At 53.1% G+C, this 12702-nt stretch overlaps 1 protein-coding gene across 1 annotated transcript in view; it reads left to right on the top strand.

Annotated features, from left to right (window-relative positions):
* The window catches only part of HK1 (hexokinase 1), a 72144-nt gene that overhangs the window by 10260 nt on the left and 49182 nt on the right, over positions 1-12702 (top strand). The window contains exon 2 of the mRNA XM_012658457.1: positions 8725-8887. Within this exon, the coding sequence (XP_012513911.1) occupies positions 8725-8887 (163 nt within the window). The remainder of the gene's footprint in view (positions 1-8724; positions 8888-12702) is intronic.

Raw genomic sequence — 12702 nt, 5'->3', positions numbered from 1 at the left:
TCACTTTAGAGAGTGGACACTTGGGAAGTGTCCAGAACTGAACAAATGCCAGGTATTATCATTGTTAGTCACCCAGAACACACCTGTAGGAACCTTGAGTAGCCAGGTGGGGGATGGCAGCTTCCTGGATAGCGGAGGGCAGGCAGACAACCAGATCTCTGGTCCTGGGCAGGGAGCGTGGGTACCGTTCTGCTTTTGCCTCAAATTGTGCATGAGAGCTCATGGGTCAGCTGCATGTCCACGTTCCCTGGCCAAATGGACAGATGAAAATGCCACCACGGGTTTCTGAAATGCCCGTGTTCTGAGGAATCCAGGGTGCCATGGAGCTTCTGTGTCTGCCCTATATGAGAGTGAGAGGGCAGTGTTCATTGTTGCTGTTTTGCTGATGAAAACACAGGGGTGGAAATGATTTGCTCAAGGTCCCAGGGAGGCAGGGCCATTGGACGAGACCGAGGTCTTTCAATTTCTAGCCTGGCCCACTCCCACCACTGCAGTATCTGGCAGCCACAGCGTTAGGGTTTGGTTGTCTCACAGTGAAAGTAAACCTGTCTGCACTCAGATCCTGTCCTCCCTCTTGTCCTTGGGAAGTGCCCGGGACATGGGGAATGGAGGCTGGCCCCTTCCTAGGCCATCAGTCAGGAAGCTTGGAATTAAGCCTGCTGTTCCTGTCCCGCCACATTCCAGGGCTGCTCTGTTTCCCTTGAGGGACCAGGAACCTCCTTTATTTTTAGTTAGTTCAGTGTGACAGCTTTGTTCTCTTCCTGGGCAAGGGCTTGGTCACTCTTCCCAGCCAGGAAGCTTCTGTTCATGGGTGCCAAGGTGACCAGGAGAACCTTGGACATGACCTCAAAGCCCTTTGCCAGTCCTCCCAGCAAGAGGAGCCTGTAGAATACTGGAGGGCGTGCTGAGTTTGGAGTCACAGCCAGTGCTGCTCTGGTTGCTGGCTGCTTAGGGCATTTTGCTTAACTCCACGGTCCCAGGTTCTTCCTGTGTCAGATGGGGTCAAACATGCCCACCGTACAGATTGTGCAGATTTGGATCAGGGCAGCTCGAAGTGCCCGGCGTGGGCCCCATCCACATTCTTGTTCCTACAACCTCAGGTTCCTCAGCAAGAGCAGGGATCCTGTTTTCCTCCTGATGTGTGGTGAGTAAACAGGGTTGTATGAACAGTCTGTGGCGCTTAGCCTGTGCCCGTTGACACAGAACCAGCAGTCGAAAAGCGCTGAAAGAGATATGTGATCCTGGAAGAACAGGCTGGGAAAGGAAGCGCCCGGGAGAGGGTTTTAGTGCCCGAGGGATGCTGTCACACAACACAGGCTGTTCCTGAGGTGCTCCGCGCTGGACTGGCTCCAGACACGTTCCCTCTGGTGCCACGCGGGTGATTCAGCAGTCTCTGGGAAACTCGAATAGGGGAGTGAGAGTCCTGATGGTCTTTAGGGCCCCTTGTGTCCCTCTGGGCCTCAGCCATGCAGTGGAGATGTTGCGGGGTTGGGCGGGGGAAGGTGGAGGTTAGCAACGCCTGGAACTCCCTGCACCTCAGAAAGAGGCTGAGTGAGAGGGCGCTGCTGGGGGAGAAGGGCTGGGCTGTTTGGGGAAGAGGAGTCTCCGGGCCTTATCTGAGACCTCCCCAGGGTAGGCGTCACCGGAGGCCTCCTGCCCAGCAGAGGAGCCACCCAGCCCAGCCAAGGAGCCACCGCGTGGCACCATCTGAGGACTGGGGGCACATAAAGGCCCCTGAAGGCATGGCCCCTGCACCCCTGGCGCTCACCATCTAGCTGGTGCAGACCGAGCGCAGGTCCCTGCAGCACCTGGGAAAAACAAACACCACGACGTGTCCCCCGTGCAAGTTGACTCCTACGTAGAGAACACCTGAGGCCGAGGGGATGCTGAGGAGAGGAGTGGACAGAGTGGGGCGGGGCAGATCATGGCATGTGCTCTGGAGAAGGTGAGTGGGGAGGTGGCCTTGGGAGGAAGAAGGAGCAGGGGGCCGAGAGGCTGTGCGTTGGCCAAGGAAGGGAGTGGCTGGTGCCGTGTGAGGAAGGGCCTCTGGGGGTGTTGAGCCACTGTCAGGGCCCCGGGTGGCCTGAGGGTGCTGGGAGTTGGTGTTTGCTGTAGGGACCCCACCAGGTCAAAGATGTCTCCTCTTGCGGCCAACCTGCTCCTCCCTGCTCAAGGGTGCCAAGGGCTGGCTGCCCAGAGTGGCACAGAAACTAGGTTTCCCCGGCCGCCACCTGCAGCAGTGAGGTGGGGCTGGGCAGCCGCAGGGGCCACGTACAGGCAGGAAGAGGAGTCGGGAGGCACTGGGCTGGCACAGACCGCGGCGGCGCGTCTGGTTGGGCCAGGGCCTTCCGCTTGCTATGGCTGTGAACTTCCTTCCCAGGACTGTGTGAAAGAGGAAGGAGCAGGTCAGACAGCTCGCAGTGGGGGCGAGGCCTCCTGGAAGCCACACTGGCGTGGCGTGCTTTCTGCAAGGCAGAGGAGCCCTGGCGCCCTGGAGTGCCCCCACGTGTCCCTCTCCAAGAAGCCTCTGTCCTGGGCTGCCTCTGGGCTGAGAGGAGGGGCACGGGACCAGGCATCGGGAGCTTGGGGTCCACCCCAGTTATCTCGCCAACCAGAGGATCACCTTGGTCAGTGGAGGGACCTCCCTGGCCTCTGATTTTTCCTCAGGGTGTTGGAAGTGATGATACCTGCTCTGCCTCTGCAGAAGGGATGCGTAAGGACCAGTGGGCGAGAGTGCCGTGCAGAGTAGAGGCCTTTATTGATCGAAGTCATGTGAATACACCCGCGTGACAGACGGAAAGACCCCGGTGCCCACGGGGTGACAAAGCCAGAAATCAAATGCAGGTGTCTGCATTGCCCTGGCTGTGCCCTGTCTTAGATCTGGGCAGGCTCCTGAGGAAATCTTAAGTGTGGCTCTGTGAGTTCCAGCCTTAGAGGCAGTGTCCAGAGGAAATAGGAAGGTGGAGTTAAGGTTTCAAAGGAGAAAGCGTTTGTGATATAATTCCATTTTTGTAAAACAAAATAAAAACCCCAATCTCTACATGTACAAGTGCTTGTTTAGGTAGGAAAACAATCCTAGGACATAAAGCAGGGATATCTTTGGGGAGACTGGGGGCAGAATGCATATTTTTTAGTTTTATGCATTTATGTCATATTTGAATATTTTTTCCAATGACTATATATTACTGTTACTTTAAAAAAATAAAACAGTGCAAATGTTTCAGAGGAATTTTGCTGGAATCTTCCATTTGCCATGTTTTCAGGCATATTGCAACCGAGCTTTACTTTTCTCTTCTACAAAATGGGTCAATGACATTTGCAGTAGATGCATTTTTTAGGTATTTAGGTGAAAGGAGTTGGGTACACGTGATTATGTCACTTAGGCAGGGATGGGAGGGAAGGAAATGATACTGAATGCTTGCTTTGTTTTTGGCACTTTATCAAAACCCTCCCCAGAGGCCGGGCGCGGTGGCTCACCCTGTAACCCTACCACTCTGGGAGGCCGAGACGGGCGGATCGTTTGAGCTCAGGAGTTCGAGACCAGCCTGAGCAAGAGCGAGACCCCATCTCTACTAAAAAAACCGAAACAAATTGGCTGGACACCTGAAAATATATATATAAAAAAAAATTAGCTGGGCATGGTGGCGCATGCCTGTAGTCCCAGCTGCTCAGGAGGCTGAGGCAGGAGGATCGCCTGAGCCCAGGAGTTTGAAGTTGCTGTGAGCTAGGCTGATGCCACTGCACTCTAGCCCAGGCAACAGAGTGAGACTCTGTTTAAAAAAAAAAAAGACCCTCCCCAGAGTCCTCTGAGGTGGACATGTTATTATCCCCATCTTAAAAGTGAGGAAAACAAGACTCAGAGAGGTTAGTTAAGTGACTTGTTGAAAGTCACACAGCTAATAAATGGGATTTGAACCCCACTCTCTTTGTCTACAGCCCCATGCTCTTCCCACCCTGTGAGAAAGAGTGGAAATGCTTACAGAGAATCCCCAAATGAGGGGGTATAAGACTAGAATCTAGACCCAGCTGCCACTTAGTAAACCACAGGACCTTGCATGAGTCATGAGTCTCAGTTTCCTCCCCTAGAAAATGGAGATAATGATGTCTTTCCTGCCTGCTTCACCGGGGTGTAGCCACAGGAGAAAGGGAACTCACATTAAAGCACCTGCTTCATGCCTGGCGCCTGGCATCCTCAAGCTCATTTCATCTGCAAAGTTCAAATGGGATAATGTATGTGAGGGTCCTGTGTGTGAACAGCAAAGCCTTCTGCAAATGTGAGCTGTTATTAATAATATTAATAAGCACGCAGGACCTATTCTCGGGTCAGTCCCCTTAGGAAAGGGAAGTGAATCTGATGTTGAAATCTCTGCCCTGCCCTTCAGCTAACATCCTTCTTAACTCCCATTTCCTTTGCGAGTGAAAAGTGTCTCACTTGGAAAGTTCGTTTTAAAGGCCTGTATCATCAACTTCAGTCACACCTGTTGCCCTGCCTGCGTCTTGATCCTCACGGGAGAGTGGACGGGAGAAGGAATGAAATTTTCCATGGCTGTGTCCCCTTCCACCTGGGGTGAAAGTGCCTGGATTGGTTACCGGTGGTTACTGGCGCCTCCTGCCACGATTGGCCTGCTCACTTGGGCATGTCCAGTCTTGAATTTGCTTTTTGTGTGTGTTCTGTTTGGAGCTGGGGGTGGGGCTGGGGGTCAGGCATGGAAAGGTTTGTGAGTTTAGCCCAGTGCCAGGCCACTGGGTTCCTTCCTCAGCTGGAGGGCTCTGGGCCAGGGGTCCTTGGCGAGGCTGTGTTCTCTCGGCTGATGACATCCTCCTGCCTCCGCTGGGGTCCAGCTTTGGGAGCTGCTGAGGGCATCATGGCCGTGTTGGTCCACTAGAAGGACAGTCAAGGACGAGTATTTGGATAGTGTTTTGGGCAAGAGCTCCTGCCCTGTGCAGCCAACCTGGTTTCCACCCCTGTGGGAGGGGCTTTTCCCTTCCAGCAGTGATGGACAGAGGTCCTGGAGGCTGGGTGGGCTTCCTCCTCAGTCTCAGGCAAGAGTCTGCAGGACCCAGCTTGGCTGTGGTGTCACGTGTCCTGGTGTCTGGGCTCTGGTCCCTCCCCAGTTCCCTCCCAGCCTGACTTGAGTCCCACACTCTTGAGGGCCTGGCGGTTCCTATTGTGGCTCCTCCGGGCCTCCGTCTCCTAACAGACGTTCCAAAGGCCGAGGCTTGCAGTAGAAGAAAAGCTGTGCTGTGCCTTCCCCATCATCAAAATGTAGGCTGGGGAAGGGATTCTTTGGGACCAACGTTTGGTCAGAGCAATAAAGCAGCAGTGGTTTGGAGGCAGCATCCTAAGGGAAGGGAAGAAGATTGAGGAAATGTGAGTGTGTGTGTGTGTGTGTGTGTGTGTGTGTGTGTGTGTAGAGAGGGAGGGAGGGGAAGAGGGGCAGGAACAGACCTGGAGATGCTCTGGAGAGGAGGACAGACACAGAAAAGTTGAAAGGGCCACAAACTCCCGAAGACCAAGAGTTGGCCTTTCTTACCGGGTGTCTTGCAGAGATCTGGAGCAAATGGGCAGGAGCGACTTCCCTGATGCCCTTCCTCCCTCCCTCCCTCTACCTCCCACCACCCATTCTCAGCCTTTCTTTCCTGGTAGATGGGGCGGCCCAGCTGGTACCAGGCAGGACTGGTCTGAAGGAGCTCAGTGAGGTGCTGGGTGCTCTGGGTCCCTGGAAATTTTCTACAGGTGTCTCTTGACATGTGCTTTTCTCCCATGTCTCCGCAATCCTTAGGGTGTGCATCTGCTGAGTCCTGCCCCAGGTGCCACCCTGGCTGGGCAGTGTGGTGGGTATAGGGAGGTGACTTCTCCCCTGGCCAGTCCAGCCCCGGGCCCAGGATCCGTGCTGGGTCGACGGTCCCTCCTGACCTACTGAGGCGCAGGGGAGAGAAGGGGCTTTCCTTCGCTCGTCCTCACTCACACAGGTCCAGGAGGCCTCAGTTTTGGTTCCAGCTGTGCTGTATTTGTACTCCGCTTTTGGCCCCAGTGTCCGTGTCTCTTCCCAGAGGGGTTGTCCCCATGATGACTCATGAACTGAACAAAAGAAGGAAAGCGCCCCCTCCATAGCAGCTTGGGGGTCTGGCTGTCTTCTGTGTCCCCAACCTACTTTTCCATTTGAGCTTCTAGGCTCTATTTGGGTTTGGCTCGGCTGTCCTAAAGTGTTAGGGTTCTCAGATCAGAGCTGCACCTCAAGTTAGGAGGCAGGAGGGCTGTGGAGCTATGCAGAGCCCTCCTTTTCTAGAAGCTTCTCCCTGTCTAGCTGGAAAACCTTAACAGCTCTGCTTGGGTCTGCCCTCTGCGGAGTAGGGGGACCAGCCTTCCCTAAGGGGTGCAGATGATGTACGGAGGAGCCTTAGACTTGCCTTAGACCTCACTCCCCTGGCTGTGGGCTTTGCACTAATCAGCCTCAGTGTCTGCATCTGTAGAATGGGAATTAAGAACATCTCCCTGACAGTTTCGAAAGTTAGATGACATGCTGGACGTGAAAGCACTTGATATACCGTGAACCGCAATATGAAGTATTCCAGCACCCAGGATTATTTGAATTCTTCTTTTGTGCAAGGCAACAGGGTGAGTTCCAAAGACCTATTTAACACGTCTCCTTTCCCTGGGCAACTCACACAGTGTCGGAGATGGACGTGTCAATAAACCGGTGATCACTATGTAGCTCGCGTGAGGATGCTGGAGAAGCCACGTGGCCAGTGCTGCGCGGTCTCATGCCTGCTTCCCCACTCTCCACCCGGCAGACAGCTTGGTCTTTCAGAAACACAGATGTCACCATCATTGTCTTCCCACTGAAGCTGTCCCAAGGCTCTCCCGTGCTTTGGGATCTAGTCTAAATTTGTTCACGTGGCTTTCAGGCCCTGCGTGGTTTAGCCTGTGTGATTGTCTATGAGGCAGGAGACAGGCAGGGCCTGGAGGGAGCACGAGGCACGGGGACCAGAGCGAGAAGGCTGCCCAGGACCAAAATTTGCGGAAATGACCTAGGTCTGAGGACGCTGTGTCCTTGAGTCAGGACGTTTCCAGCCACCTTGAAACGTGGGCACGAGATGCCATTCTCAGAAGCAAATCAGTGTACAGATCTTTTCAGCCTTGTCGGGTCATAAATCTGTCTCTCGATCCGCCGGGAGCCTTCTGTGTGCAAGGCTCCATGCAGGGCACTGGGGAGGTCGAGGTGACAAGCACAGAAAGCTGGGATCCAGGCCAGACCATGCCAGCGGGTCAGTGCTGAGGGAGGGGGTTATATCTAGCCCGAGGGACTGGAACATCATTAGGAGGAAGTGACGGTTGATCCGAACCTGGGCGGTTAGGTGAGGTTTGGATAGCTGGGAAGAAAAGGAAGGGCATTTCAGGTAGAGGTGTTAGCAGAGGCACGAAAGCCCAGGGCACCTACCAGGAGTGGTGGAGGTGGTGTGGCCGGAGTTTCAGAGAGCGTGGAGCCACACCTGCAGGGGGCAGCTGCCTCAGCGGCGACGGGAGGCATTGCCAGGCGTTGAGCAGGGGAGTGCACTGCTTAGGCTTGTGCTTTAGCAGGCTAATGTGGCAGTGGTGTAGAAGACGGGTTGGAAGGGAGAGAGAGTGGAGATGGACAACTGTAACAGTGGACGAGTCATCGGTCATCCAGGCACGTGGTTACCAGGGCTTCCTTAACTGAGGAGCGGCAGAAAGCGGTGACTCCACAAGGACAGCACCCTGAGGACAGGTGTCTTGGCCCCATGCCTGGCACAGAGTAGGTGCTCAGTAAATACTTTCTGAGAGAATAAATAGGAAGATACAATGAAGGAAGAACAACCAGTGGCAGCCAGTGACAAAAGGGAGCCCGGGCAGCTTGAGGAGAGTGGGGAACCCAGGAAGAGGAGCAGGTTGGATCAGTCCTGGTGGAGGGTGGGAGTGGTCTTATTGGGAGTGTGGGCACATGGGCACGGGGATCCCAAGGGCCGTCTCAAGACATTCTGAGACTGGGGTTAGGGTCTCTTTGCTCTGGACCTGCTGCCCCATGTTCTGGGAAGGGCTCTAGTCCTTGGGCCACCATTTCTACCTTCCTAGAAGTCAAGTCTAAGGAAACCTCCCAGCAGCTCTGTCTCATGTTAACAATAATAGCAGGTGTTTATTGAGCACTTACTGTGTTCTAAGTGCTTCTCTATCTCATCTGATCTTACAGTGTCCTATAAGTTAGGTCCTAGTTACCATCTTAGTTTTTCAGTTGAGGAAACTGAAATTGCACACAGCTGTTAAGCCTTGGGGCTGGAATTCTTAGTCTCAGTGGCATTGCCATCCAAGTGGGGATGAGCCAGCCACCTCTCACAGAGGGAAGGAGGCTGAGTGTTCCTATGATACTGGGGAAGCTTGCCTCCACTACGTGCTTGGGGATCGAAGAGCAGCTTCCATTAATATTCAAGGGTCAGAAAAGACCTTGGAGATGTCTGGCTCTTTTTACAGGCGAGGAGCTAGGGCTCAGAGCATTGCAAGCCTGCTCTGGGTCACATGGTCCAAGGCAGTTGAATGACCTTCCACTGCGATGTGCCAGCACGGTGTTCCCTGCCTGTGGGAGGGAGCTCGTTGTCTCGGGCAGGCGGTGCCTCACCCTGCCCTGCCCCCTCCCCCAGCCAGACTTAAGCTGATGTGACCTTCCTTGGCCTCAGCCTCACCCTCCTTCCTTCTTATCCCTCCCGCAGATTGACAAGTATCTCTATGCCATGCGGCTCTCTGATGAAACCCTGAAGGACATCATGACTCGCTTCAAGCAGGAGATGAAGAATGGCCTCTCCCGGGATTTTAATCCAACAGCCATAGTCAAGATGTTGCCAACATTTGTAAGGTCCATTCCCGATGGTTCTGGTGAGTCTCTCTTCTAGAGATTGAGCTGTGAGGCCTGAATGTTCTGTGAAATCATCCTTCTGACATTCATGTGTTCATTCATTCACTTACTCCATTCATTCATTCACCATTCCATTCATTTGTTCTCCCATCCATCCATCCAACATATTTCTACTAAGCATCTACCATGTGCCAGGCACTGTGGATGCGGATGCCATGGTTGGGCAGGGCCAACCTGCTCTCAAACCCGACGGGCTTGTGATGCTTTAGAAAGTATAGTGTTTATAGGTCTTGCACATGCTGTGTGGGTTGCTTTTACGTGTCCAGAACAAATGAAGGGTTCGTTTTAGAGGAATCTCTCCATCAGGGCACCAAGGCCTTCTCCCTTCACTACCCCAGATAAGTGGCAATCCTACTGGCCAGGTGGGTCTCAGACTCAGAGGGGAGATTCCAGTCCCTATTTGAACAAATTTCCTAGATGCTGAATCAAGGTAGCTTCCAAAGCAGAGAAGTAGAGGAGGTAGAACTGAAAACACAAAATTATCCTCTCGCTCTGCAACTCTGTGGCTCATGTCCCGTGGTGGGGAGTTGGGGGACTCCCCGAGGATTGTCCGTACCCCATCCTCAGAGGAGTGGCATCAGCCCCCGCACTTGGCAGAGTGGAGGCTGGAAGGTGCAGCCTGGACTGCTCAGTGGAAGCCCCTCTGCTGGGCCGACCTGCAGTTACTAGTTTGCAGAGGTGGGCGCTGTGCCCACCCCAGCTTGCCACACTCCCCCGAATCCCCCTGTGAGCCGAGGTCTGTGCTGTAGGGTGGGGCTTACCTGCTGCCTGAGGGAGATGATGAGGAAGCCATGTTTCTCTTAGGGTTGTGTGTACACGCCCCGTGAGTGTGGCCTCGCACGCTCCTGCTGTTTCTGCCCTGCTCTGCAGGCTCTTGTTTAAAGTGGTGTTTGGGGGCATCTTGTGTGCAGCCTGTAAAATGGGTGCCAGGAAAACTGCGGCTGTTACAGCTGACGTTCTTGAAATTGGGCAAGTGCACGGCTTGTGGGAGCAGATGGGCTTCAGCAGGAAGCTGCTGGCCTCAGAAGTGCTGAATGAGATTCCAGCAACGATGAAGGGCATGTACTGTTTACTCTGTGGCCAAGGGTGGGGTTTACTTCATGCACACACATTGGCATTTATATCTCCCATGTTTCTTTGGCTATTGGGGAAAGGCAGTTAAGCCAAGTTAAACAGCTTTCTTTCCTGCAGGACTGCTCGGGCCTTTAGTGTGTTGGTGTCTGTTATGAATCTATAAGAGAGGCTGGAAAATGTATATGAGTTCTGGGCTTTGTTTTGAGGAATAGCTCCACCTCCTGCCTTTTGTTTTCTTTCAGGTGTTGGTTACTACCAATTTAGCTTTTTTTTTTTTTTTTAAGTAATGGGGTCTCACTGTGTTGCCCAGGCTGGAGTGCTGTGGCTGTTCACAGATGTCATCATAGCGCACTGTAGCTTTGAACTCCCGGGCTCAAGCAATCCTGCCTCAGCCTCCGAAGCAGCTGGGACTGCAGACAGTTTAGCTTTTTAAGAACTACTGAAGAGATAGATTCTGGCCATCAGAGTGACTGGACCGTGGTGTGCCCTGGCTGTGCTCTTGTGTCTCTGGCTGGGAGAGACCTTTATAGTTCACTCCCGCTTTTTCCCAGCCCTGGATGTCAATGTCACCCACATCCAGGAGCCCTGGAGCCTCTCCAGGTTTAGCAGAGTTCTGTAGCAGAGGCATGGCTGCCTGCTCCCAGCTGAGAGAAGAGGAAGGGGAGGAGGGTGGGTGTGGGCCGCCCCCAGGAGAGCACCTTTGACTTTGCTTGGGAGAGCTCAGAACAATAGCTGATCCTCCAGGCACCTGACCCTGTGTGACTGGCTCAGGGTAGACATAAAGGAGGGAGGAGGAGCCGCTTCCTTTCCTCCTGAACCTTGCTTCAAGCCAGCTCAGTGTCTGCGTCCCAGGGCCCTGTGTCAGCAGGGGGCGCTCTCCCTCACTTTTTGCACAAATCATTTTCAGGATTGAGGGTCTCAAAGTGTGATCCAAGTACAATAGTAATCTAGCCATTTGCTGCATTAGCTATTCCTCAAAACAAAGCCCAGAACTCATATATATTTTCCAGCCGCCTCCTATAGATTCATAACAGACACCAACACACTAAAGGCCCTGAGCAGTCCTGCAGGAAAGAAAGCTGTTTAACTTGGCTTAACTGCCTTTCCCCAAACCTGTTTGATCTTTTTCCTCAACATCTGTCCCAGTATTTCATCGATTTTGAGACACTCATTCTTTTTTTATTTGAGCATCTCTGAAGTCAGTGAGGTATTGGACAGTAATCCCATCTTAAAATTATTATTGGCAATGTTTTTTCTTTCTTAGTGTTACATAAAATAATGATGTGTCTCCCAGTCAGTGGTGGGTTTTTGTTTGTTTGTTTGTTTGAGACAAGGTCTCGCTCCATTGCCCAGGCTATCGTGCAGTGGCGGCATCATCATAGCTCACTGCAACCTCCAACTCCTAGGCTCAAGGGATCCTCCTGCCTCAGCCTCCCCCGAGTAGCTGGGACTACAGGTGTGTGCCACCACACCCAGCTAATTTTTTCTATTTTTAGTAAAGATGAGGTCTTTCACTCTTGCCCAGGCTGGTCTCCAACTCCAGGCCTCAAGCAATCCTCTTGCCTGGGCCTCCCAGAGAGCTGGGGTCGTAGGAGTGAGCCACTGTGCCTGGCCTCAGTGGTGTCTTAGATGTGGTGACATATGTGGCAGTATGCCCATGTTGGGAAACACTGTCGTGGAGTTTGTGGAATTGGCACCAGTAGCCTGGGCCCCATGTCTCCTTTGAGCCTCTCTCTTCTCCAGTGCTGATAGCGCCAAGTGTTTCGGGCCTCTCCAGAGCTAGACTAGTGTTGAGAACAGAAGAAGGAGGAGGAAGGGGAGGAGGAGGAGGAGGAGAGACCAAAGCCCTGCACCACGAGGGCCCTCCCTGGGTCTGTCTGCCTGCACTCAGGCTCCCTCCCTGCCTTCTACCCTGTGTTAATCTCCTAGGGCTGCTGTAGCAAAATGCCACAAACTGGCTGGCTTTAAATAACAGAAATGTGTTTTGGAAGCTAGAAGTCCAAAACCAAGGTGTCACCAGGGCCATGCTCCCTCTGAGACCATTGGTAGAATCCTTCCTTGCCCCTTCCAGCTTCTGGAGGTGCCTGACAATCCTTGGCGTCCCTTGGCCCGCAGCTGCGTCATTCCAGTCTCTGCCTCTGTCGTCACCTGGCCTTCTCCCTGTGTGTCTATCTTCACATGGAGTTCTCCTCTAAGGATAAGCCCTCATGTTGGATTAGGGCTCACACCGATGACCTCCTCTTAACCTGATGACATCTGCAAAGACCCTATTTCCAAAAAAGGTCACATTTGCAGGTACCAGGGGTTAGGACTTCAATGTATCTTTTTAGGGGACACAGTGCAACCCATAACACGTGCTATAGGCCCCTCTCCCTATGGCTGCTCCTAATATTTATGGGTGGGCTCAGTTCATGTGCTCCACTCCACACAGACATGGTTGTTGATGCCAAGGACTTGGATAGCTGCCCCCGAGTCCAATCCCTGCCGCTTTGTGACACGAGGTGGTTCCTTAATTACATCCCCCCCGACTCTGGACTCCTTTATTATCCAAGACCCAGGAGCTCCCCCGGAGTAGTCAGAATTTGGGTCTCCTTAATAGTAAATCCATGGTGCTGTTCCCTTTTTGAAATTTTAATCACTGCTTCCACTGTAGTAATTAGTCAGCGACAGAATTAGTGGTAATCCCAAACCACGGAAGGAT

Source organism: Propithecus coquereli, unplaced genomic scaffold (assembly GCF_000956105.1).
Source record: "Propithecus coquereli isolate 6110/MARCELLA unplaced genomic scaffold, Pcoq_1.0 Scaffold117, whole genome shotgun sequence".
Classification (NCBI taxonomy): Eukaryota; Metazoa; Chordata; class Mammalia; order Primates; family Indriidae; genus Propithecus; species Propithecus coquereli.
Note: the sequence above shows the minus strand (reverse complement) of the source record. Positions and strands in the feature narration are given on the sequence as shown.